The sequence below is a fragment of the Aotus nancymaae genome, unplaced genomic scaffold, assembly GCF_030222135.1.
Source record: "Aotus nancymaae isolate 86718 unplaced genomic scaffold, 86718_ANA_hifiasm-v0.15.2.pri h1tg000046l, whole genome shotgun sequence".
NCBI classification, from domain to species: Eukaryota; Metazoa; Chordata; class Mammalia; order Primates; family Aotidae; genus Aotus; species Aotus nancymaae.
Window position 1 is genome coordinate 13592245 of NW_026988460.1, and position 27979 is coordinate 13620223.

The following is a 27979-nucleotide window of genomic DNA, read 5'->3' on the forward strand; positions in this document are numbered from 1 at the left end:
TTGCTGTATTAGTGCATTCTCCCACTGCTATGAATACTCAAGAGGTTCTCTATTAAAAAAAGAGGTTTCATTGACACACAGTTTCACATGGCTGCGGAGGCCTCAGGAAACTTACAATCATGGTGGAAGGCACCTCTTCACAGGGTGGCGGGAGAGAGAGAGTCCTTAGCAAAGGGAAAAGCCTCTTATATAACTATCAGAACTCGTAAGAACTTACTTACTCACTATCACTGGAATAGCATGGGGGTTATGGCCCCCACGATTCAATTACTCCCACCAGGTCTCTCACACAACACGTAACGATTGTGGGATGAGATGGTATAGGGGAATTCAAGATGAAATTTGGGTGGGGATGCAGCCAAACCACATCAGCTGCCCAGGCTGGCCTCAAGTTCCTGGCCTCAAATGATCCTCTTGCCTCAACTTCCCAAAGTGCTGGGATTATAGGTATCGGCCACCGTCCCCAGTTTAGGAATTAATTTTACATGCCTTCCAGTATTATGCTGCTGCTAAAAATGCAATTCTAAAAAGTATACCCAAAACACCCAAAAATATTTATGCAATATAACATTAATTAACAAGAGAAGAATTCAAAATATATACACTATAAATATAACAATGTAAAAAATATATGCAGGTGGAGGTAACAGGTTAAAACAAACTGTACTAGAGTAGGGTGACTTTAAAAATAAAATCTCTTATTTCCTACATTAGCTATTTGCTACAAATGTTTGTTCTTGTTTTTTGGCCTGGGATTAACCATCAATAGGTGGAAGTTTGTAGAAAAATATTTAATATCCACAAAATGAACCAAAAATGTGGCTAAACATTCTGGCTTTATGACTTCTTTTTTTTTTTTTTTTTTTTGAGATGAAGTCTTGTTCTGTTACCCAGGCTGGAATGCAATGGCACAATCTGGGCTCACTGCAGTATTTGCCTCCCAAGTTCAAGTGATTCTCCTGGCTCAATCCTAAGTAGCTGGCACGTGTCATCACTCCTGGCTAAATTTTTTTGTATTTTTAGTCAAGACAGGGTTTTGGCATGTTGGCCAGGCTAATCTCGAACTCCTGACTTCAACTAACCCGCCCGCCTTGGCCTCCCAAAATGCTGGGATTACAGGCATGAGCCACTGAGCCTGGCCTACATAATTGCTTTTCAAGTCAAATGTTTTAACATGTTAAGAGGCTAAGCACAAAAGTAGCAATCAAGTGTTGGTTAAACACTTTTGAGTATTATTTGATTTAAACATTTCTTTCAAATGGCACCAAGAAATGGCTTAAGCATTCTCAGGACTGAGAAATCAGGATGGAATCTTGACACCAGGGACCTTAGGATGAAAGCCATAGTTCTAAAACAAGGTGCTTTCCTGGAGGCAAACACTGGGTTTTACAAGATCATCAACTGAGGCAGTGCCTTTGACTTTGCATTATCTACTGTGGCAAGAAGCAGCAAGGTCATGATAGGCTTCCTGGTGGAATAACCTTGCTTTTTGGAATAAAAATTCCCACCAATTACCCACATATCAAAGTTATACACTAGCTAATAAACATGAAAGTTTTCTAGCAAATAAAACACACATATCACAAAGTCATTTCTTTAAAAGAAAACACAAAGAAGAGAAAGAGAAAAGAAGCTGATGAGAGTGAAGCCTGATTTAGCAGGTAAGTTTATTCGACATAGTGCATGATTCAAAGTATCTGATAACCCATAGCCGACAAGGTTTCCTATTCCCTATTACAAAATACCAGATACCCTGAATATAGCTAATTCAAGGTCCTTATTCATTTTCCCCTATACCTAGAATTAAGCAGGTTTCCCCATTTAGCACACATTTCACATTCACTGAAGGCTTTGGGGAGAGGGGGAAACAGAGCTTATGACCGCCCCTCTGAACCAAAGGCACTTAATATTAAAAGATAAAGCACAGTAGAGTCACCCCACAGACATTCCTGTGTGTTCAGTGGCTGAACTTCAGCATACCATCACTGGCCCATGTGGGATTCATCATAACAATGTAAAAGACTCTGATTTCCTTGGAAAAGCAAAGTGCAGTATGAATATAAAGGAATCACCACCCCCCCTTCTCAAAATAATACATAAGAGAATTCTTACTTTACATGATTAGTATCACCCAAGGTTCACACATGGAAAAAAATAGCTAAAAAATCATCTATCATAAATTCTCACTATGAAGTCACAATAGAGTCTGATATCCTCTTTAGAATTGGTGAGTTAGAGAGAACCCCAGAGGTCATACTGTCCATCCCCTCATTTGATAGGGGAGGGCACCTGAGGCCCAGGAAGGTCAAGTGTCGAACCTGGGGTCTAACCCCTGTGGCAAAGCCTGGGTAGGTGCCGGCCTTCTGAAGGTTCCCTCCAGTCCCCTTCCTCTTCAAAGACTCTCAAAAGTAAAATAAGGCGATGATCTCCAAAGACACACCACACAATAAAGCACATGCACTGACCCAGGTCAACGATTTGGTCTCGCAAGACGGTTCCTTTGGCCGTTGGGCGGGTATGTAACCCACCTCAGGGTGGGAATTCTTTGCGTGAGATTGTTCAAAGTTCTGAGGGAAGCCCAGTGTAGGCTAGACATGACTCCTTCTTGGATTGGGGAAGGCTTTTCTTGGTTGTCAGTCCATGGCGGGCAGGCGGTTGGCTGCACAGCGGAATCCCAGATTCGAAGCGGAGCTATCAGGTGTGTTCTGGCTCCGAGCAGCACAGCGATACCTGTAACAGTAGGACTGTGCAGCGAGAGAAAGCAAGGTAAGTGCTCTTGGGACTCTCGGCCGAGGGCTCTAAACTGTCAGATGCATGTTGCACAAAAGCACCAGCTGTAGACAGTGCTTCCCCACAACCCTTCCCGTATGGATACTTAACATGTATGCTTTAAAAAGGGCAGCACATTCAAGAATTAACCACATGTTTTCCAATGTCCTTTACCTTATAAACATAACACAGATATAGTACAAAGATGTTCAACATTAATAATAACAGCAAAAAAAGAAAATGTAACAACCAATGGTTGCCTAAGTTTAGGCACATCCATATAATAGAAAAGTAAGCAGCCGTTCAGTCATGATTTTACATAATATTTAATGACACAGGAGGTTTTCATGATAAAATATAAAATGAGGCCAGGTGCAGTGGCTCACACCTGTAATCCCAAAACTTTGGGAAAGTGAGGTGGAAGGACTGCTTGAGGCCAGGAGTTCGAGGCCAGCCTAGGCAACACAGCAAGACCCCATCTCTACAAAAAATTAGCTGAGCATGGTGGTGTGCACCTATAGTCCCAGTTACTTGAGACGTTAAAGTGGGAAGATCTCTTGAGCCCAGGTGTTTGAGGCTGCAGTGCACCATCACTGAGTCACTGTGCTAAAGCCTGTGTGACAGAGCAAGATCTTGTCTTCAATAACAACAACAAAAAAGTTAAATGAAAAAGTCAGAATATATGCTGCATATGTGGTATGACTCAGTGTAGATAACTACATATGCCAAGAAAAAAAGACTGAAAGATTCAGAATGCACCACAATGTGCACAGTAGTTCTCTCTCAAGCAACCTGGGTTTTGTATTTCCTATAGGAAAGCGATGCAATATCCCTATACAATAAGTATATTAATTTTTGAAATTAAACCAAGTAATAAGTGATAGATGGCAACTGAAAAAATATTAAGAACAACACTAAGATATCATTTAATAACTAAATAACATTTATGATATCATTTACTATCTAAGTCATATTTATGATATCATTTAACACCAAAAGACTGGCAAAAAATTAGACAAAAAGCCTAGAAACATCAAATGTAGGAAAGGCTGTGGGAAAACACTGCTTTTTAAAAATACATTGCTGTGGGAGTTTAAATCGTACTAACTAATAAAGCTATACAATGTTGTGTGCGGTTTTACATCTGTGTTATTAAATAAGAGCCAGGCACAAGTACACACATGCACACCAACAGAGACCTGGAGCGCCTAGTACATACCAGACATGGGCCAGGTTATCTTCATCTTTTATGTCATTGGATTGTACCAGCCCAGAGAAAATGACTTACCCAAGATTGCACAGTTATTAAAGAAAGTAGAATTCCAATTCAGATCTAACTGTGGTGTGCTTGTTTCCTTGCAAGATTCTACACTCCCAGAGGGAAGGATACCACTTCTCATGTCTTCTTTCTCACTGTCCAATACACAAGCCCTGCATGCACTCATAGACTTGCACACACGTAACAGCTGAGTGCATATATCCCTGGCTACCTAGCAGGTATTCAGTGATTAACCACAAATTACTTCAAAAGCCTCCACGTGCCAAAAATAACCACGCATGAAACTTGTGCCCTAGGATTATTTTCCGACCCAAAATAATGGAGAATAAAAATAAACTAGTCATCCTGTGTGCCATGAGCATGAACTCTGAGGTGGCCCAGTGCAGCTCAAGTCCCTGCAAGCTGGTTAAAGAAGTTTCACAAAGAAACATGTGGAATAACTTTGGAATCTATGCAGAAGTGATAATTTGGAGTCGGGGGAAGATAAGTCAGCATGCAAAAGGTTTTTTCTTTTCTGTATTATTCTCTTTTCTGTCAGAAAAGTAAAATGCTTCTTATCTTTATGAAAAGTATCTCTAAAGTTGACACAGAAATTCTCTGGAGCACTTCTATCATAAAAAAGAAAGACACAGTGCTTTGTTTTCTATAGATAGTGAAATGATAACAACCAATTTTCTCATTTTCCTTGTGGTCAGTGAAGAATACAACATTAGCAATTCTCAGGTAGATAAAAGGAAGATGAATTTAAAATGTGCTTGAAATAACTAATACATTTGATGGCATCTACCACTATGTGTGACCTGCATGCGATGGAAGCTCTCAAATGACTAGAGGTGACCATACAGGAAGACACAGCAAAAGCCTCATTCCACGTAGAGCCTCCTCATCGGGCTGTGAAACAACGGTGCTTTGGTATTTCTAGAGTCAAGTTCCTGTGGATGAGCCAGGGCCCCATGCAACCAAGCATGTGTAGTGAACTCCACACTACAGCAAACATCAGGTTCAGGGGGAGCTAGACGATGACATGACATTCTCGTCCCATAAATGTACATGCATGACCAAAAACAATCAAGTGTTTCCTGATTGCTCACTGAGTACGCCCACAGAAGAGACCTGAGTAGTATCATGGTCCTGTTTTGCTGGAGACCTCAGGCTGGTTGAACAAACAGATGATACATCAAACAGCTACAAAGCATGGAGAGGTAACAATTCTGAGGTAATCAGCAATACAGGTGAAGGAGCTGTCCCTTGCAGAATGCCAATGTTTTAGGAAAGACTTTTTTAGAAGGCAGAAATTGATGTGAGTGGGATTTCCATGATCATGGCAGTGGTCCTTGCACCTCAGCATACATAAGAATGGCAATATACCTTGTTTAAATCCATGTTCCTAGGCCACACATGCAGATTCTGGAAGTCTAGTATGGGCCCCAAGAACATACTTCTAACAAGCTTCGAGGTACTGCTGATGGTACAGGCCCACGGGCCACACTTTGAGTAACACTGGTTACAGGATTTAGAAAGGAGAAAAGAAGGCACACGAAGTGGAGAAAACAATGGCTTCAGAGGCATGAAAATGGAAACATTCAGGCAAGTTGAGAGCATAGCAAGGCCACAGCCTGATCATGTCAGAGCATGATTTAATTATTCATCGAATATATGAGAGCTTACAATATGGATGCTATTTTAGGTATGACAGATACAATCAGAACAAGACAAACAAGATACCTGTTATCGGGGAGCTAACATTCAACAGGGAATTGTCAGACAATAAATAAACCAATATATTCAAGATGGTTTCCAGGAATAGCCACCTCGGAAGGAAGGAAAACAGGGAAAGAGGACTGAGAGTGACTAGGAGCTTACTTTAGATAGGGTGATGGTCTGGGAAGGCCTCTCTGAGAAGAACACACGTGAGTTGAGTTGCCCAAAGATCTGGAGCATGAGAATTCCAGGCAAGAACAATGACTGGCGCAAGATGGTTAATGATAAGCAGGAAATATGGGTGGGTAAATAGGATTGAGTCACATCACACACAGCCTGCTCAGCAGATAGAGGAGTCTGGACTTGATACACGTGAAAACTGTATTAGGTTATTGGTGCAAAAGCAATCACAGTTTTTGCCATGGAAAGTAATGGCAAAACTGCAATTACTTTTGCACCAACCTAGTAACAACTAATATTTTGCTAATTTACTCACCAAAAAGGACAAAATCCAAGACTCATTAGCTATTTAATCTTAGGCAGAGCCTTTTTGAATTTGTTCCCTCATCAATAAAATGGAGCTATCAATGGAATCATGTTAAAATACTTCATCAGCCAGGCGCGGTGGCTCACACCTGTAATTCCAGCACTTTGGGAGGCCAAGGTGGGTGGATCACCTAACAGGAGTTCAAGACCATCCTGGTCAACATGGCAAAACCCTGTCTCTACTAAAAATACAAAAATCAGCTAGCATAGTGGTAGGTACTTGTAATCCCAGCTACTCAGTAGGCTGAGGCAGGAGAATTGCTTGAAGCAGGAAGGCGGAGGTTGCAGCGAGCTGAGATTGCATCACTGTACTCCAGCCTGGGTGACGAGTGAAACTCCATCTCAAAAAAAAAACTAAACAAAAAAAACTTCATCTTTGCCTTTACATATAAAAGGAAAGCACTAAGCAAGTGGAAGTCATTATAACTGCTACTATATAATAAATGTAACACTCTTAATCACAGAAACTAACTTTGCCTGTCTTATCTGACCTCTTTGGGGTAACTGGCTTCCTCACTAAAACAACAAAGGTATTAGCCAGCTTCTAAGCAGGTCTTTGGAACCTTGTATTCAACTGCAGGAAGATGGTAATGCCCCTGCCAGCATCTGAATGTGGATATACATTTGCTACATAAATGGGAAAGTTAAGAAATCTCTCTGGTGATAAGGTATAGGACTTAGGTTTTTTGTTGAATGGCATATTTCTACCTGTCACTTATCTCTTAAATTACATAAGAAACCATTTTAAAATAAGATGATGTTCGTATGCCACAAAACCTAGCATATAACAGCTAAAATGAACTGTTGGGACCTGCCCAAAGCACTGTGTTGAGATTCTATGGCTGTAATACAAGATAGCAAAAAGGAAATCAAGGATATATAAGAGATTATTCCCAGAGCCATATCTGAAGACCCTGGTATATAGAGAATAATGTCATTCTTGAAAGACAAAAATTAAGTACACAAAAAATTTGCTGGAATACTATCCTATCAATTGTTTTCTTTAGGAAGCATAATGATTTTATTTTCATTTTGATCTTTATTAAATTTTTTCTAATTTTTGTGCTATGAAAATGTCTTCTTTGTATAATAAAAAAGTTTAAAATCAGTGCTCCTCCCTTCCCCACCACTGAAAGTTAGTTCTTTATTAGATCACAGCAATCCCTGAGACTGTCCATTAGCCAAAAGGATGATAAAGAATTAAACCCTAAAAAATTAACTTTAGGGCCAGGCGTGGTGGCTCACGCCTGTAATCCCAGCACTTTGGGAGGCCGAGGAGGGTGGATCATGAGGTCAAGAGATTGAGACCATCCTGGTCAACATGGTGAAACCCCGTCTCTACTAAAAATACAAAAAATTAGCTGGGTATGGTGGCGCATGCCTGTAATCCCAGCTACTCAGGAGGCTGAGGCAGGAGAATTGCCTGAACCCAGGAGACGGAGGTTGTGGTGAGCCGAGATCGCGCCATTGCACTCCAGCCTGGGTAACAAGAGCGAAACTCCGTCTCAAAAAAAAAAAAATTAACTTTAAACTACAAAAGTTAGTGTTGAGAGGTCAGAGCCATCACTTGAGAAAACAGTCAATTCACACTATGATTCCATTTCAAAGGCACTCATTCACTTGGCAAACATTTATTAATAAGTCGTTCATTTGAAATTCCAACTAATAAAGCACATAATTAAAAAGGTAAATGGCCTCATTATAAATGTCCTCATTGCTCTTTCTTTTTTTTCCAACTTTATTTTTAGCACCAAAAGTGGTTCTTAAGGATGTGAGGTCTTTAGGTGGCTGAAAAATGGGTCATTCTACTAATTAAGAATAGGGAAAGTGGGAAGGACCTGTTTTAGTCCTATTTCATCAAGATGGCTAATTACTGTGTGAAATTGATCTCCATGTCTGTGCTAAGAATGTGATCCTGAACTTGGGAACAATCCATTACCAGCCTTGGGGCTTCAAAGTCAAGTGGAACAGAGAGGAAAACTTTTAGGGACAAAGGGCATTTAAAAAATAATTGTAGCTCATGTTAAACAAAATCATTATGGAGAACTGCACAACAGAACTGAGGTCTCAATTTCCCATCCATTGCTCTTGCTACTGACACTAGACCAACTCCTTTTGCTCTTCATCTTGGCGGGAAGGTGAGGATTTCCTCAATGTTGTAGGATGGGCTAAAAACCCAGAGGGATTAATCTAACAACATCAACAACGAGTATTTCTTGAGAACTTACCATGTGAACTGTTCTAAGAACTTCACATGTATTAATTCACTTAATCCTCTCAATAATCCTATGAGGTAGGCATTACTAGTCTCTGCCCAGTATTACTCTCTGTGCCATATACCTAAGGAAATATTTAGGCACACAGATGTTAATAGTGTGCCAAAGGTCACACGGTTTATAAATGGTGGACCCACGGTTCCAGCCTATTCAATCCGATTGTCATTCTTAACCAGATGACATGTTGTTCATAGTTTTTCTTTCTGTGCCCCCATCTCCTTATTGAAACTATACTTTGGATAGATTTTCAAAAAGTTATGAATGATCATCAGAATTTAGCCAGGCAGGCCACACATGGTGGCTCGTGCCTGTAATCTCAGGACTTTGGGAAGCTGAGGCAGGAGGATCACTTGAGATTAGGTGTTCAAGACCAGCCCAGCCAACTTGGTGAAATCACATCTCTACTAAAAATACAAAAAATTAGCTGGGCATGGTGGCATGTGCCTGTAATCCCAGCTACTCAGGAAGCTGAGGCAGGAGAAGTGCATAAACCTGGGAAGTGGAGGTTGCAGTGTGCCAAGATCACGTCACTGTACTCTATCCTGGGCGACAGAGCAAAACTCTGTCTCAAAAAAAAAAATAATAATAATTTAGCCAAACAAACTAGTGTTGGCCCATGATCAAAAATAAGTTGCCATCTAAGCAAGAAAAATGTTTTTAAAAAATGAATTACATTATTCTTTATTTTTTCCAACTTTTTTCCTTTTATTGATTTTCACCTATGCCATGAACATTGCTTTTGCCTATTTAGTTGGGAGTTTATTAGTTGGTTCCTTCTTCAAAACAGAAGGGGAGAAATAATCTAATTATAATAAAGATGATGCTGATAGGAAAAACTAACTTTTACTGAGCCTTTACTGTAAGCTAAGCACTGTACCAAGAACTTATATAGGTTGGTTCATTTACTCCTCACCAGAACTTTATAATGGGTGCAATTATGGAATGCTACAAATATGAAAACTGAGGCTTAGAAAGATTAAGTCATTTGCCCAATGTCACATACCTAGCAAGAAACAGATATAGAACTCCAATCCAGATGTAATTTCCAAATCCACATCTCCGTAATTTAGTAAAAGCTGTCACTCTTAATCTACTGGAAAGGCTAAGCACTCTGAAAATAATTCACAACCAACACTGTGCAATATTTTCCTGACCTTACAGATATAACCAGACTGATGTAAAAGACCAACCCAATATACAATTCACTTGACCAAGATTCTGTAAGTGTCATTTTTCTATGGAAAATCCTGTGGATCTCACTTTGTTTTGTCACTCTGCTATTCTCCTCTTCTGAAATGTTATCCACATCATATGGAACCTGACTAAATTAAAACATATCCTTCAGGTAAGCTAAGAAAAGATAAAAAATGCATGACATAAACTTTAAATCAACCACTAAAATTATAAAACAAAGAGTTACAGCTAATAAGCATAAGGAGAAAAAATGGGGTGATTAAGAAGTATGTAATCAAAAAGAAGACAGAGAACAAAGAACAGATGAGACAAAGAAAAAAAATCAAGATGGCACATTTCAACCAAACCATATCAAAAACCACATTAAACATAAATGGTCTAAACACCCAATGAAAGGCAGAGATAATGCCAATAAATTCAATAACTTAAATGAAATGGACAAATTCCTTAAAACACACAAACTACCAGAATGTACTCAAGCAGAAGCAGATAAGCTGTAGTCTTACAGCTATTTAAAAAATTGGACCTACAGTAAAAGAAAAAAAAAAATTGGACACACTTGCTCCCACCTGTAGTCCCAGCCATTCAGGAGGCTTAAGCAGGAGAATCACTTGAGTCCAGAAATTTGACCCTGTCTCTAAATTAATTAATTAATTAATTAATTGTTAAAACTCTCAGCCTAAATGTATTCACCAAGGAATCCCATCAAACATTTCAAGCATAATGCTAATTCTGTATTAACTATTCCAAAAAATTTAAAATAAGTTAATATTTAACAACTCAATCTATGAAGACAGTAATACCCTGAAACCAAAATCAGACAAAGACATTACAAGAAAACAACAGAATGCACTAGATGCAAAAATACTCATAATTTTTGCAGATCAAATCCAAAATATATAAAAAAGATAATACATCATGACTAAGTGGAATGTATTCCAGGAATGCAAGGATAGCCTAATATTTGAAAATCAATGTAATTCACCATATGAACAGACAGAAAAAGCAAAATCATATTATCATCTCAATAGATGCAGAAAGCACCCAGCAAAATTTACATCCATTGCTGATTAAAAATAAAAAAAATTAGCAATGGAAAAAAAACTTTCTCAAGCTGGTAAAGGGTATGCATCTAAAAACTATGACTAATACATACCTGATTTTTTTTTTTTTTTTTTAAGATGGGGTTTCCACATGATGGCCAGGCTGGTTTTGAACTCCTGGCCTCAGATGATCAACCCACCTTGGCCTCCCAAAGTGTTAGGATTACAGGTGTGAGCCACCACACCCAGCCCTGATTTTGAAAAATTAAATGTTTATTCCCTAAGATCAAGAATGAGGTATGAATGTCTACTCTTACCACTCCTATTCAACACTATACAGAAAGTTCTAGTCAATGCCATACAGCAAGAAAAAGTTATAAAAGGCATCTAGATTAAAAAAGAAGAACTGTTGATATTCACAGATCACATGATTGCCTATATGGAAAATATGATACCATCTACAAAAACATTACTAAAACTAATTAATGAGTTTTGCAAGGTTGCAAAATACAAGATGAACATACAAAAATCAGTATCATGTATACACTTACATGATACTGATTTTTGTATGTTCATCTTGTATCTTTTTCTTTTTTTTTTTTTTTTTTTTGAGACAGAGTTTCGCTCTTGTTACCCAGGCTGGAGTGCAATGGCGCTATCTCGGCTCACCGCAACCTCCGCCTCCTGGGTTCAGGCAATTCTCCTGCCTCAGCCTCCTGAGTAGCTGGGATTACAGGCACGCGCCACCATGCCCAGCTAATTTTTTGTGTTTTTAGTAGAGATGGGGTTTCACCATGTTGACCAGGATGGTCTCGATCTCTTGACCTCGTGATCCACCCGCCTCGGCCTCCCAAAGTGCTGGGATTACAGGCGTGAGCCACCGCGCCCGGCCCTCATCTTGTATCTTTTTTAATAAAAACATGTATGAGGTTAAAATATATTTTAAATAATCTACTGGGAAGCTTATAAAAATGTAGCTTACAAATAAGATAAAAATTATAAAACATGAAATAGATACATTCATATGCACGGAACTGGGACAGTTAATGTTCTTTACTTGCTTAAAATGTTTTTTATAAGCTTCTGTTACCCCATTTATTCTTGATGAAAAATCTTCTGGTCCTCAATTACTTAGAAAGTAAATGGATTCTCAATTTAGGAAAGTGCCATATGTCAGAGACAAAACTGGTGGCATATATGATTTTGAGATACTATCGTACAAAGAGAGATTCACCTGTTTTTCATGGAAGTCTGGTTTCCTGGCAAGAAGATCCAGGTACATTCATAGTAACAACTTCAAATAGAGAAACGACTTGGGATTAAAGACTCTGATATATACGTGAACATGTAAATATATTGGGAAGACCTGGGACAATGCTTTTTATTTCTTTCTTCTTTTCTTTTTTTTATTATTTTTTCTTTCTCCCTAGAGTGTTCAGCAGGAGGGACAATGCTTTTAATTTAAAATTGAAACTAGAATTTTAGGCTGGGCACAGTGGCTCATGTCTATAATCCCAACACTTTGGGAAGCAAAGGCAGGAAGAATTTCCTGAGCCCAAAAGTTCAAGACCAGACTAGGCAACATGGCAAGACCCCATCGCTACAAAACATTTAAAAATTAGCCAGGGGTGATGGCAGGTGTCTGTGGTCCCACCTACTTGGGAGGCCGAGATGGGAGGACCACTTGAGCCCAGGAGGTCAAGGCTGCAGTGAGCTGTGATTGTGCCACTGCACCTCAGCCTGGGTGAAGAGCAAGACCCTATCTCAAAAAAAAACAACAAAAAATTTTATGAAGATAAATTTGTCTACATTTTGTTGACAATGTAGGTATACATACCTACACATTCACACATATATATACATATATAATTTAGAGAGATTTGCTTTAGGCTAGTGGTTTCCAAACTTGTCTGTATGTTTTTATCACCTGGAGAGCTTTAAAAAACTGCAATGTTGGCCAGGCACAGTGGCTCGTGCCTGTAATCCTAGCACTTTTGAAGGCCGAAGTGGCGGATCACGAGGTCAGGAGCTCGAGACCATCCTGGCCAACATGGTGAAACCTCGTCTCTACTAAAAATACAAAACGTATCTGGGTGTGGTGGCATGTGCCTGTAATCCCAGCTATTCAGGAGGATGAGGCAGGACAATCACTCGAACCAGGGAGTTGGAGGTTGCAGTTAGCCAAGATCGCGCCACTGCGCTCCAGTCTGGCAACAGAGCAAGATTGTCTCCAAAAAAAAAAAAAAAAAAAGGAAAAGAAAAAAAGTAATGCCCAGTTCACACCGAAGAAAAATTATGAAATCAGAATCAGTATGAATCAGAAGCCAGGCACCAGTATTTTATATAGATCCCAGATGATTCCAGTGTGCAATAAAGTTTGAGAACCACTATTTTAGGACAAAGTTTGATAATGGCATTATTATCAAATTAGTAACAATTTGGAGCCATTATAGGTGGTTTTAAGTCTCTAACCACTTGGACTGAATAAATTACCAGGGGAAGCAATAACAATCTGCAAAATGCCATCTCTGCACAGGCATGGAAAGCTGGAGTTCAGGAGATGCTAAAAATATATGACTCAAAGAAAAAAGGGAAGGGATGGTATTCTATTTCCAAATTCCTTATAAAGGTTATTTATGAAACATCAAGTCACTCCAACTGACCAAGAAAGCCAGTTCAGAAACTAAAATCATAGCCCAAAGAGAAGAAACACTCTCTGAGAATGATGCTTATTACACGAGGCACATTTTATACCCAGAAAACAGGATGCTTCCATTTCAGTGTATCACAATCTGTCCTTCATACGTAACTCTCACCTGATTCTTAACAGAAAATCCAGAAATGTACAGGATTCTCAAATAAATTAAGGGTGTGCTTTCAGATTTACATGCTGGAAAAGGTATATACACTCACCCCTATGCAGTTTATGGGACAACAAAGGCCTCTCAAAGGGGCAAGATTCACTCAATGAAATTTGGTTGACAATAGGTCATTCACAACCTCTGTCACCTGTGTTACTTTTCTCCATGCATGTAACCAAACTTGAGATGACTGTCCTTTTTTTCTGGTTTCAGTGGGGTTAGGTATGCATTTGCAAAAGTGAATGGGACATTTGGGGCTATCATTTATAGTGGATCCAAAAAACTGCTATGAGAACTAGAACAGCAAAACAGAGTTTAGTGACATGACTTACCCTATGGCACATGTAGGATCCACCTTTCTTCACCCGGTCTTTCCCAGAAGGGGGACCTTTCTACGGATCAAGAAAAAAGGCTACATTAGACCAGAAAGCAAAGCTGCCCCTTACACAGTGGGAGAGAACCCACTTTGATCCAACTAGCTCTCTCATGGTTGCCTAAACTCTCCACACGCATGCATTTCTACCCCTAGGCTTTGTATCTGTATTCATGGGCCCTCCCAAATGTCCACGTCCCCAAATCCTACCCATCCTCTAAGGCCCACCTCAAGTTCCCACTCTTTAGTGAAGTCTTCGTGACAACAGGAAGCAATCCTGCCTCTAAGTCTCTAAAGCATTTCTTGCCTAGATGACTAATAAGCAGCTTGGTTGCACCTCTTACCATGTCATGTGAATATGCAAATTTATCCTGTGTTATAATTGGTTTACTCATCTACACTGGCAAGCCTCTTTAAATTATATGAGTTTTTTTTGGAAACAAAAAATTTTTTTTGAGACTCCCTCTGTCACCCAGGCTGGAGTGCAGTGGCATAATCGTAGCTGACTACAGCCCTGACCACCTGGACTCAAGCAATCCTCCCTCCTTAGCCTCCCAAGTAGCTACACCCACAGGCATGAACCACCACACTCAAGGCAATTTTCAAAAATTATTATTTGTAGAGACAGGGTCTCACTATACTGCCCAGGCTAGTCTCGGACTACTGGGTTCAAGTGACCCTACCACCTAAGCCTTCCAAAGTGTTGGGATTACAGGAATGCACCACCACAGCAGGCCAGAATTATATGTTTTTATAATCCCACTGTGTAACACTTAATAAACACTTTGCTGATTGAATGAGTTTGCTTGTTAGACTTTTTAAAAAAATTTAGGTGTGGTTTATTAATATATAATAATATATAGTAAAATCCCATCTTTTTAAGTGTACAGTTCCAATGAGTTTTGACAAACATATATAATCATGTAACTGCTATCACAATCAAGATATAGAACATGATTTATCTTAAAAAAAAAAAAGACACATAGTGCTTACTATGAACTAGGCACAGTTTGAGTACTTTACAAATATTAACTCAGGTATTCTCCACCCAACCTTGGAGACAGATGAAGTAATTGGCAAAGTAAGTGCCACAGCCAGGCAGCCTTGCTCTAGAGTCCATACTCAGAGGCACTCCACTGTGCTCCCACTTAGAGACCAGAAGTGTAGGAAATTAGGCAGAAAAGAAGGGAAGAAAGAGCAGTGACTACCACTGTAATGAGAATTAAGATCTACACAGAGCCAGTATAATGGCAAGAGCTTTTTCTAGGGAGGGCTTCAGATAAAAGTTCAAAGGAAACAAAAATCCTAAAGCATCAGTTGCCAAGAAAAAAGTCTCAACATCAGGTAAGCTATACAGAGCATCTGAGAGGTACCAATAGGCTTTAATAAGCCAGAACCATATCAGGGGAGTCTGTGGGGACAGGGATTTACCTCCCTTTTTTTTTGCTCAAAAAGACAACTAATCACACAACTGTCTACTATTTGCTTACTGAAAATGTGAGCAGCTGGGACAATGCTGCTCCTGTCTTTTTTCTTTTCCTGTGAACCACCTATTTCAAGGGCCCTTACTTAAGTGGCAGAAATTAAACGAACCACATTTTCTCCAAGCATGGCTGATGTACTTTCTTGCAAATGTAAACCATGTGGGCAGAAGTGCACATTATCTTCTAAGCATTTCCAGGTACAGATGCTCCTTAGCATGGGATTAGGTCTTGTCCTGATGAATCCATCGTAAGTTGAACATTTAATACACCTAACCTACCCAACATCACAGCTTAGCCTAGCCTACCTTAAACATGTTCAGCACACTTAACGTTAGTCTGTAATTGGGCAAATCATGTAACACAAGGCCTGTTTTACAATAAAGTGTTGAATATGTCATGTAAATTAATACTGAACTGAAAGTGGAAAACAGAATGGTTTTATGGATACTTAACAGTTTCTCCTGAAGGCATATCACTTTTGCACAGCTGTAAACTCAAAAAAGTCTTAAGTGAAACCATTGTAAGTAGGGGACTGTCTGTGCTTAGAAATGATCACAGACAAAGCCATTGGCTATTCCTCCTTCATCTGCAGGGCTACAATATTTCCAAAGCCTTAAATGCTTAATGTTACATTAATAAACTTTTATCAATTACAAACAGGCACACTGCAAATGTGAAAAGCTGCATGTCAAAATAATGGTCGGCAGCAGTTTTCTCCCCAGGAATATCTAGAATCTGACAAACATTCTGAGTGAGTTTATTATTCTAGAAAAGACGATTACCAAGAATTCACAGTAGCATCAATGAAAGCATTTCTAACTGTGGAACTCTCTCATACAACGGCCACACTCTCCTATACTGTTTCTGGCTTGACAATTCTTGCATTACACTGCTTTAGGTGGTTCTCTGCATGCTCTGTTACAATGTATCAAATGACAGTTTAAATTGTGATTCAAGTCTCTCACAGTATCTGCCAACATGCAATTTAGACTCCTCAAGTAGATCTAGGAACAAGAAGGAGCTGATTTGCCAATGGGAAGGCATGGGAACAAAATAGTTTCCTCTCATCATCAACTTCAATGAACTAAGTCGGCAATCAATAACTACGACACTTATCAGAGTGACATGAGTACTAATGACAGTCATCCCAGGCTGACACAACTGTAGCCCCTAACACAGTCCCCAATTTAGGTGACTGCTCAGCTGGTTCTTATAAATAAAACTCTTTTTTGCTAGCAAACAACATGATGATTAGCTAAAACTGTTTGAAATGTTTGCCACTTTGCCAAAAAACAGAAAAATGACTAGGAGGGTATAGTGGGTTGAAGAGTGTTCCCAAAATTCACATTCACTCACAGCCCCCGTGTCTGACCTGATTCAAAATAGGAACTTTGCAGATTTGCAATTTTTGTAATTATATATAAAGCCATATTGGATTAGGATGGGCTCTAAATCCAATGACTGGTGTCCCTGTAAGATGAGAAGATGCACAGAGAAACAATGAGATGTCCGTGGGGTGATGGAGGCAGGGACTGGAGTGAGGTAGCTACAAGCCAAGGAATGCGAAGGATTCCCAGAAGCCACCAGGAATGATCCTCCCTTGGAGACTCCAGATGGGGTGTGCCCCGGACGGCACCTTAATTTCAGACTGCTAGCCTCCAGAACTGTGAGAGGATAAATTTTCGTTGTTTGAAGACATTAAGTGTGTGGTAGGTTGTTACGCAGCCCTAGCAGACTAATCCGGAGAGTTGGGGAAGAGGGGTGTCTCCATTCCAGTTTATGAAAGAAAACATTAAAATACATCAAACTTAACACTGTCTCATGATCAAGTTATTACTGCAGGTTAAAACAACTTAAGTCGCTATTGGTGGTGGTGTTTAAATACCTCACCTGTTTGCCTGTATACCTCAGCAGAAAGAGAGGCTGTAGGGCCCTACCACCTCCACTTCCGGTGCTCAAGAGTCTCCGGGATGCACAAGACTCCACTTGGAATTAACCTAGACACCCATCAGCAGTGAACTGGATAAAGAAAATGTGATACATATACAACAAATCATGTTCTCTGCAGCAACATGGACGGAGCTGGAGGAGTTATTCTATGTGAATTAATGCAAGAGCAGAAAACCAAATACTGCATGTTCTCACTTACAAATGGGAGCTAAACATTCAGTACACATGGACACAAAGAAGAGAACAACAGACACTGGGGCATATTTGAGGATGGAGGGTGGGAGGAGGATGAGGACTGAAAAACTACCTACTGATTATTGGGCTGATTACTTGGGTGACAAAATTATCTGTACACCAAACCCCCCAGCACACAATTTACCCATGTAACAAACCTGCACATGCACCCTTTGCACTTAAAGTTTGGAAAGAAAAAAAAAGTTTCAGTGGAAAAACACATGGAACATACGGACTCTGCCTATAACCAGGCAGGTACCACCGTGAATGCTGTCTCCAAAGGTACTATTGCCCATAACTGCTCTAGTCCCACAGACACCGAAATATTAACACGTTTCTAATGCTTGCGTGGTTGCAAGGAAGAGCAAAACACACAGGTTTCTACATGTCACTCCCAATCCTCAAAAGGCCAAGGTACAGGCAAGGTTCTCGGGAAAAAAGATGAAGAAGCAACACTCAGTGTTAGTGCAGAGAAATCTACCCCTGTTTTAAACACCTGGGAAGACATGAAAGTCTTTAATGATGAAACGAATCCACTGCAGATGCCACAAACCGCATACCAGTGAGACTGGCTTGTCTGGGGAGGAATGAGTCTGTAAGGAAGAGGGGTGACCAGCCTGCTCAGGGCTGCCAGGACATTTTTCACAGCACCACGACTGCACTCTGTGTAGTCAAGAGACACTTCCCTTTCCCTCCTTGTCATGCCCAATACATTGACAAGGAAAGCAACAGAAGGGACGGATAGTGTGACAAATTTCCATCACTCAGCAGTCAAAAGGCGCTATTAGCAACCTGGATGGGACTGAAGACTATTATTCTAAGTGAAGTAACTCAGGAATGGAAAACCAAACATCGTATGTTCTCATTCATAAGTGGAGCTAAGCTATGAGGATGCAAAGGCATAAGAACGGCACAATGGACTTTGGAGACTCAGGGGGAAAGGGTGTGAAGGGGGTGAGTAAAAGGCCACAAACAGGGTACAAAAGGCCACTTGAGGGATAAAAGGCACCAGAATCTCACAGACCACCACTAAAGAACTTACTCATGTAACCAAACACCACCTATTTCCCAATAACCAATGGAAATAAAAACATTTAAAACAAATAATAAACATGTTATTTGACATTATCCATAGTATGAAATGCTAAGCACCCATTAAAAAGAATGAGGCACTTCTGTATGTGTATACTTTACTATCATTTTTACTAAAAAAATAACAGCATCAAGCATTTATTCTGACTTCCTTACAAAAACTATGCCTCAGGAAAATAGAGTTATGAGTGAATATTCTTTATAGAGGAATTCCAGATATTTAATGCAGAAGGAGTAACAGAATATCACTTAAATATCACTATTTCAAAAATCTTGGCCAGGTGCAGTGGCTCATGCCTGTGATCCCAGCACTTTGGGAGGCCAATGTGGGAAGATTGCTTGAGCCCAGGAGTTGAAGACCAGCCTGCGCAACATGGTGAAACCTCATCTCTACAAAAAATACAAAAATTAGCCGGGCTTGGTGGTACATGCCTGTAGTCCCAGCTACTCAAGAGGCTGAGGCAGGAGAACTACTTGAGCCTGGGAGGCAGAGGTCGCAGTGAGTGGTGATTATGCCACAGCACTGCAGTCTAGACAACAGGAATGAGAGACCCTGTCTCAGAAAACAAACCAACCAACCCTCCTAAAGAACTGAATCTAGGCAATGACTATCAATGGCTGCTAAAATCAGTGAGTGAAAGGATGATGAAGAACCTTTTAATGAATGGTTCAGACTGACAATGCCTACTTAAATACTAATCAGTCTTACTAACAAAAATAATCTTATCATCTTATCAGTCTCTCAATAATACCCATGTATAATATGCCTCCTGACGTAATATAAAGAATGCATACAGTCCTATAAAGTATTTTTACTCTTCTCTACACACACACACACACACACACACACACATACACACACACACACTCTACCTAAAGCCTAAATATAATCAAGACTTTAAATAAAAACTGTAGGAAATACAGGGGATCGAAGAATATACTAAAATGATTCCACAAAGATGAAATGAACAAAACCCAGACCGTGGGAAATTCTTTTAAAAAGAGATCAAGGCTGGGCGCAGTGGTTCATGCCTATAATCCCTGCACTTTGGGAGGCCAAGGCAGGCAGATCACTGGAGGTCAGGAGTTCAAGACCATCCTGGCCAACATGGTGAAATCCTGCCTCTACTAAAAATATAAAAATTAGCCAGTCGTAGTGGTACACACCTGTAATCCCAGCTACTGGGGAAGCCGAGGAAGGAGAACTGCTTGAACCCAGGAGGCAGAGGCTACAGAACCAAGATTGCACCACTGCACTCCAGCCTGGGCAACAAAGCAAGACTTCATCTCAAAACAAAACAAAACAAAAAACAAAACCAGATCAGACATGTTTTCAACAAGTAAATAGCAAGGGAGGAAAAAGAAAGGAGACATTATAAATTGAGAGACTTGAAACATTCTCTGGTCACGGTGGTGGCAGGTGACAATTCTATATGCCTTGTGGCAGTTTTTGTCCTGGATTACCTTTTGAAGGATGTTTGTGTAACAAACAGTCTCAGAAGATGACAGAGGACAGATTTGTTTCCTGGCCAGAACAATAATGTCAAAGGTTGGATATGTTTATTATAAACCTCTTTTTAAGACTGGAAGTCTCCTAAGCTCAGGATTCCCCGGCTGTGACAAAGACCTACTGTGTCATCCTTATGGGACTTGGGGGAGAAGAGGAAGCAATGTGAACATGAAGTGCATGTGGCTTGCTGTGCTGTGATGAGAAAAATCCTGTAAGTCTGACGCAGAAACTTCATGTCTTCTGCCAGCATCCATGACACTGTAGTGGCCTATCTCATGAGCTTGCAAACAGAATAACATTTTAGACTCTTCATAGCCTTGATGAAGGCATATCAACCAAAGAAAATGCATAGTATTACTGTCATATACTTATATATATGAAAAATGTAACAACACAGTGTGACCATTATTGCCTTAAACAATCTTATGTTTTTAAAAAGAATTAAGTGAAAATATAAATACAGTCTTTTCTACTTACCTATTTACCGTATTTCCTACTTGTCAGTTCTGCCGGTATCTAACTGAGGTATCACCTAGTGCCATTCCCTTTCACTCTAGAAAAACTGCTTAGTATTTCTTAGTATGGCACATCTGCTAGCAGCTTCACTGTCTTTGTTAATCTGCAATGACTTTATTTCTCCTTCATTTAAAAAAATGTAAATCTTTATTATGGGTAATTGCTGATTCCTATGAAGCTGTAAAAGGTCAGAGAAATCAGTGTACTGTATATCCAGTTTTCCCCAATGGCAACATCTTCCAAAACTCTGTACCGTAGCTCAACCAGGATGTTGACATTGACAGTCAAGACACAGAACATTTCCCTCACAAGGATCCCTTATGTTGCCCTTTTATAGTTATGACCACTTTCTTCCCATCCCCCAACCCCTTCTTTACCCCTGGAAAACACTAACCCCTTCCCATTCCTATAATTTTGTCATTTCAAGAATGTTTTATTAACATAAATGGAATCATACAGTATGTAAACTTTTGGAACTGGCCTTTTTTCTCACTCAGCATAATTCTCTGGAGATTCATCCAGATTGCTGTGTGTACCAGCAGTCTATCCCTTATTACTGTTAAGTAGTATTCCACAGTGGGGATGTATTAGTCTGTTTAAATACTCACCCACTGAAGGACATCTGGGCTGTTTCCAGTTTTTGGCTATTATGAATAAAGATGCTATAAACAGTCACGTACAGGTTTTTGTATGAACATAAGTTTTCATCCCTTTGGAATCAATGCCAAGGAGGGTAATTGTTGTGTCATACAGTGGTCAATGTTTATTCATCTTTTTGTTGTTGTTGTTGTTATCGTTTTAGACAGAGTCTCTCACTCTGTTGCCCAGGCTGAAGTGCAGTGGTGCAATCTTGGCTCATTGCAACCTCCACTTCCTGGGTTCAAGCCATTCTCCTGCCTCAGCCTCCCGAGTAGCTGGGATTACAGGCATGCACCACCAGGCCCAGCTAATTTCTGAATTTTTAGTAGAGATGGGGTTTCGCCATGTTAGTCAGGCTGGCCTCAAACTCCTGACCTCATGTGATCAGCCCACCTTGGCCTCCCAAAGTGCTAGGATTACAGGAGTGAGCTACTGTGCCCAGCCAAATGTTTAGTTTTTAAAGAAAATGTCAAACTGTTTTCTAGAATGGCTGTACTCTGTCACATACCAGCAATGTATAAATGATCCAGTTTCTCTGTATTCTAGACAGTCGCTATTTTTTAATTTTAGCTATTCTGACAGGTGTGTAGTGGTGTCTCATTATGGTTTTACATTGTATTTCTCCAGTGGCTAATATGTTGAGCATCTTTTCATGTGCTCACATGCCATCTGTGTATCTTCTTCTGTGAAGTGTCTCTTCATATCTTTCGCTCGTGTTCTAATTGGATTGTTTTTCTTTTTACCGGTTAAGTGTTGAATTTTTATATATTGTAAATATATGTGGCTTTTGTCAGATATATGGGTTGCAAATAATTTCTCCCACTCTGTAGCTCTTAACAGGATCTTTCACAGAAAAAAAGTTCTAATTTTTATAAAGTCCAACTTATTTATTTTTCCATATGTGGGTGATCATTTTTTTGGTGTCAAGTCTGTACATCTTTGCCCAGCCCTAGATCCCAGGTTTTCTCCTGTGTTTTTCCTAAAGGTTTTAGAGTTTTTTAGTTTAAATTTTAACTCCTGTGATTCATTTTGAGTTAATTTTTGTGTAAGGTGTGAGACTAAGGTAGAGGTTCATTTTCTGCCTACGGATGTCCAATTGTTCCTGCACCATATGTTGATAAGGCTTTCTTTCCTTCACTGAATTGCTTTGGCAACTTTGTCAAAACTCATTTGGGCATCATATATGTGTGGGTCTATTTCTGGATTCTCTATTTTGTTCCACTGATCTATAAGCATATCCCTCCACCTACATCAAACAGTCTTGATTACTATAGCTATTTAGTTAGTCTTCAAATTGGGTAGATTGGTGCCTCTCACATTATTATTTTTCAAAATTGTTTCAGCAATTCTAGTTACTTTGCCTTTCCATATATATTTCATAATAATCATGTCAATATCTATACAAAATATTGCTGGAATTTTGACAGGAATTACATTAAACAATTGAGAGAAGAACTGACATCTTTACTAGGCTGAAATTTCCAATTCATGAGCATTGTCTCTTCATTTATTCAGTTATTTCTTTCATTAGTGTTGCACAGCTTTTAGCAATGCATGCACTATACACATTTTATTAGGTTTACTTGTAAACATTTCATTTGGTTTTGGTAACTAAATGTACTGTATTTTAAATTTCAATGTCCATGTGTTTGTTGTTAGTCTACAAAAATACACTTGATTTTTGTATGTTTATCTTGTGTCTTATAAACTTTATAAACTGATATATTAGTTTTAAGAAAATTTTGGTAATTTCCTTGGGACTTTCTGTGTAAACAAACACTCATGTATCTGCAAACAGGGACTGTTTTCTTTCTTTCTCGCTGATCTGTAAGAATTTCTAGCCAGTAGAAATGGTGAGAATTTCCATTTCTTACCTTATTTTACTGGCTAGAAATCCCAGAACTATGTTGAATAAGAGTTCAGGAAACAGACATACTTACCTTTTTCCTGCTATTAGTGGGACAGCACTTGGTCTTTTACCATTAAGTATAATGGTAGGTACACAGTTTTTTGTAATGCTCTTTATTAAGTTTGAGAAAATCTCTGTATTGCTATTTTGCTGAGAATTTTTGTCATAAATGAGTGTTGAAGTTTGTTAATGCTTTTTCTGCACTGATATAATCATGTGATTTTCTTCTTCTTCTTTAGCATCTTATTATGGTAGATTACATTGACTGATTTTTAAACATTTAACCAGATTTCACTCCTGGAATAAACCTCAATTATCATGTTTTAAAAAATATATTGATGAATTCTATTTGCTAACATTTTGTTGAGAATTTTTGTGTCTATGTTTATGAGGGATGTTCAGCTGCAGGAATCTTTATATACTGCTTTGGGTTTGGGGATCAAGGCAATACCAACTTTATAAAATGATTAGAAAGTGTTCCCTTCTTTCCATTTTCTGTAAGAAATTGTGTAGAATTAGTGTTGATTCTTCTTTAAATGTCTAGTAAAATTCTTCAATGAATCCATTTGGGCCTGGAGATTTGTTTCTTGAGAAGTTTTAAAATTTCTAATTCTATTTCCTTAATAGTTATAGGACTATTCAAATTACCTATTTAACACTGGGTGAACTGTGATAGTTTGAATTTTTTGAGGAAGTGTTGTTCCTCATCTAAGTGGTCACATTTATGTGTATACGGATGTTCACCATATTCCCTCATTATCCTTTTGATGTCTCCAGAGTTTGTATTGATATCCTGTTTCATTTCTCATATTAGTAATTTGGGTATTTTCTTTTTGCTTTGTCAGTCTTGCTAGAGGTCTGTCAATTTTATAAATCTTTTCAAAGACCCAGCTCTTCATTTCACTGATTTTTCTCTACGTGTTTTTCTACGTGTTTTTCTGTTTTCTATTTTATTGATTTCTATTTTTATTATTTCCTTCCTTTTGCTTGTTTTGGGTTTGGTTTCCTTTTTGCTGGCTTCTTGAGTTAAAACACATTGATTTTGAACTTTTTCTCTTCTCTAATGTACACATGCAATTCTGTAAATGTCCCTCTTAGCACCGCTTTCACTATATCCCACAAATTTTGATATGTTTCATTTTCATTCAGTTCAGTGCATTGTTTGATTCACCTTCGGACTTCCCCTGTGACCTAAAGATTATTTAGAAGCGTGTTTTATAGTTTCCATGTGTTCAGGGATTTTCCTATTATATTTCTGTTACTGATTTCTAGTTTGGTTCTATTGTGGTTAGAGAACACATTCTGTATGTCACCATATCCTGTGCCATCAGATGAACCTCGACTAATTTAAAAAATTTTAAAAATTAGTCAAGGTTCATCTGATGGCACAGGGTATGGTTTGTCCTGGTATATGTTCCATGTGTACCTGAAAAAAAGGGTATTCTGCTGTTATAGGGTAGACTGTGCTAGAAATCTTGATCAGATCCTTTGGTTGATGGTATTGTTGAGTTCTTCTAAATCCTTGCTGACCTTCTATCTAATTGTACTATTGATTACTGAGAAACGAGTGGTACTAAAATTGTGGCTTAGTCTACTTCTCCTTCCAATTTTATTAGTTTTTGCCTCATATGTTTCAGCTCCATTCACTGGGGCATACACAGTATTACTATGTCCTCTTGATGGATTAACCATTTTATCATTATATATGTTCTTTCTCGACTCGGGTAATTTTCTTTGCTTTGAAGTCTGCTTTACATGATATGAATATAGCCACTCTGACTTTTCTTTCATTAATGTTTACATAATATATCCTTTCCAATCATTTTGTTGTCAACTTGCTTATATCATTATATTTGAAGCTTCTTTTAGACAGCAGGTAATTGGGTTGGTTTTTAATCTACTAAGCCAATCTATGTTTTTAATTGATATATTTAAGCCATGTACTTTTAATATAATTACTGATATGTCATGACTTAAGTCTGCCATTTTATTTTTGGTTTTCTGTCTGTTCTCTTTGTTTTTTTTCTATTTTTGTCTGTTTTACTTTTTCTGACTTCCTGTGGGTTACCCAAACTTTTAAAAAAGAATTTCCACTTTTATTTACCTACTGTGCTTTTGAGTGTACATCTTTGTGTAGCTTCTTTAGTGGCTGCTAAAAGGTGTATTTATATTCTTAAACATATCACTCTACTTTTATGTGTGTATGTATAGTCATAAATGTATCAGTCTACTCATATCATTTTAACAGTTCCAGTGAAATAGCAAAACCATAACTCTCTTTAAATCCCTTTAGCTCCCCTTGTTTATAATATAATCATATTAAATATTTCCTCTAAATACATTTAGAGCCATATCAGACAATGTTATAATCTGTTTCAACTGTCAAATAAAATTTAGAAAACTCCAGAGAAGGAAAGCCTATTGTATATACTCATATTTTGGCTTACTATGTTCGTTCTTCTAGTCTGATTTTCAAAAGTTCCTCCTTTAATCATTTTCTTTCTGTTTAAGAAAATTCTTTTAGCCATTCTTTTAGGATAGGCTGGCTAGCAACAAATTCTTAGCTTGCCTTTATCTGACAATGTCTTGATTTCCCCTTATTCCAAAAAGACACTTCACTAGATAAGGATTCTGGGTTAACAGTACTTTTCTTTCAGCACTTAAAAAACATCATGCCATTTCTTCTGGCCCTCAGGGTCTCCAATCGGAAATCCACTGTTATTCAAAAAAAATTTTTTTCCCTATAGGTGTCATTTTTTCTGGCTGCTTTTTAAAGTTTCGTCTTTAGTGTTCAGAAGTTTAATTATAATAGTGTCTTTGTGTAGATTTCTTTGGAATTACCCTTGTTGAGGTTTGCTTAACTCCTTGAATCTGTGGGTTTAAGTCTCTTGCCAAATTGGAGATGTTTTCAGCCATTATTTTGTCAAGTACTCTTTCTGTGCTGTCTTCTTTCTTTTCTCCTCTGGGATTCTCAATACATAAATGTAAGATCTTTTGTTATAATCATGTAGATCCTAGTGGCTCTCAACATTTCTTTATTTGTTTACTATTTTCTTTCCATTGTTCAAATTGGATAATTTCTTTTGTTCTAGTTCACAGTTCACTGATTTTCTTCCCCTCTATGCCTTCCATACTGCTGTTGAGCCCATAAACTGAGCTTTTTACAAGGTTTGATTTTTCTATTTTCAGTTCTAAAATTTGCATTTGGTTCTTCTTATATTTTCTATTTCTTTGCTGAAGCTTTCAATTTTTTCATTTGTTTCATGTGTGATCATAGTTGCTCACTGATTTCTTTTTTTTTCCCATGGCTTCTTTAAAATCTTTGATGGTTAAGTCTAACATCTCCATCATCTCAGTGTGGGCATCTGCTGTCTATTTAAATTTACTTTGATATCTTCCTGGTTCTTGGAATGGCGAGTGACTTTTCAACTTAAACTCTGACATGTTCTTATTATGTTACAAGATTCTGGATCTTATTTTAACACCCTATTTTAGCTGGCTTTCTCCAGTACCACCCTGGCAGGGGAAGAGCGGGGGTGTGATCCTGTTACTACCAGGCAGAAGTAGAAGTTCAGGTTCCCTGCTCAGCTTCCATTAACAACTCAGAAGGGACCCCTCATTACTACTAGATGGGGGTAGAAGTTTTGGTTCCCCACCTTGTTGTTACAGCAAGGTAGGGGTAACCTCTTTACTACTAGATAATATGAAAGACCTGGCTAACTACTTGGCCTTCTCTGGTGCCTAAATGCAGCCTCATGAGGGTACAAGTCTAGGCTCCCCACTCAGCCTTTGCTGGACAGTTTTTTCTTTTGGTGTTCAGACAAAGTAGTTACTGTCTAAAAGCTTTCTGTATTGTTAGCCTGCCTGTTTCCTACTTGCTCCTTTGGCTAGAGAGAGCAGGCTTTTGTTGAGACTTTGTCTGCACCTGTTAGCATTTCTGAGTTGCTTGCTTCCTTAGCTCCAAGTCTGGGATATACGGGGCAAAAAGGAAATATATGAGACAGGGTCTCACTCTTTCACCCAGGCTGGAGTGCAGTGGCCCGATCTTGGCTCACTGCAGCCTCGACTTCCTGAGCCCAGGGAATCTTTCCACCTAAGTCTCCTGAGTAGCTGGAATTCCAGGTGCATGGAATGACATCTAATTTTTTAAATTTCTGTAGATACAGGTCTCGCCATGTTGCCCAGGCTGATCTCGAACTCCAGGCCTCCAGTGATCTACCTGCCATAGCCTCCAAAAGTATTGGGATTATAGGCGTGAGCCACCATGCCCAGCCCTCTCTGCTCTTTGGTTTAGATTAATTCATTTTTTTGTTTTTCTGAGACAAGGTCTTGCTCTGTCACACAGGCTAGAGTGCAGTGGTATGATCTCGGTTCACTGTAGCCTCAGCCTCCCCAGGTTCAGGTAATCCTGCCACCTCAGCCTCTCAAGACTACAGGTGTGCACCACCACACCTGGCTAATTTTTTACTTTTTGTAGAGATGTGGTTTTTCCATATTGTGCAGGCTGGTCTCAAACTCCTGGGCTCAAGCAATCCACTTGCCTCAGCCTCCCAAAGTGCTAGGATTATATGTGTGAGCCGCTGCACTCGTCCTGGTTACTTTC

At 39.0% G+C, this 27979-nt stretch overlaps 1 protein-coding gene across 3 annotated transcripts in view; it reads right to left on the reverse strand.

Annotated features, from left to right (window-relative positions):
- Nucleotides 1–27979, reverse strand: part of SUMF1 (sulfatase modifying factor 1) — a 131039-nt gene that overhangs the window by 23034 nt on the left and 80026 nt on the right. For 2 of the 3 annotated variants that reach the window (XM_012441500.2, XM_012441499.2), the window contains 2 exons: nt 14002–14061; nt 1649–2744 (listed from right to left, as the gene is read on the reverse strand). In XM_012441500.2, coding sequence (XP_012296923.2) covers nt 2634–2744; nt 14002–14061 — 171 coding nt within the window. In that variant the 3' untranslated portion in view covers nt 1649–2633. Of the gene's footprint in view, nt 1–1648; nt 2745–14001; nt 14062–27979 lie in introns of those variants that run through there. The other variant, XR_002479188.2, reaches the window with a different exon arrangement.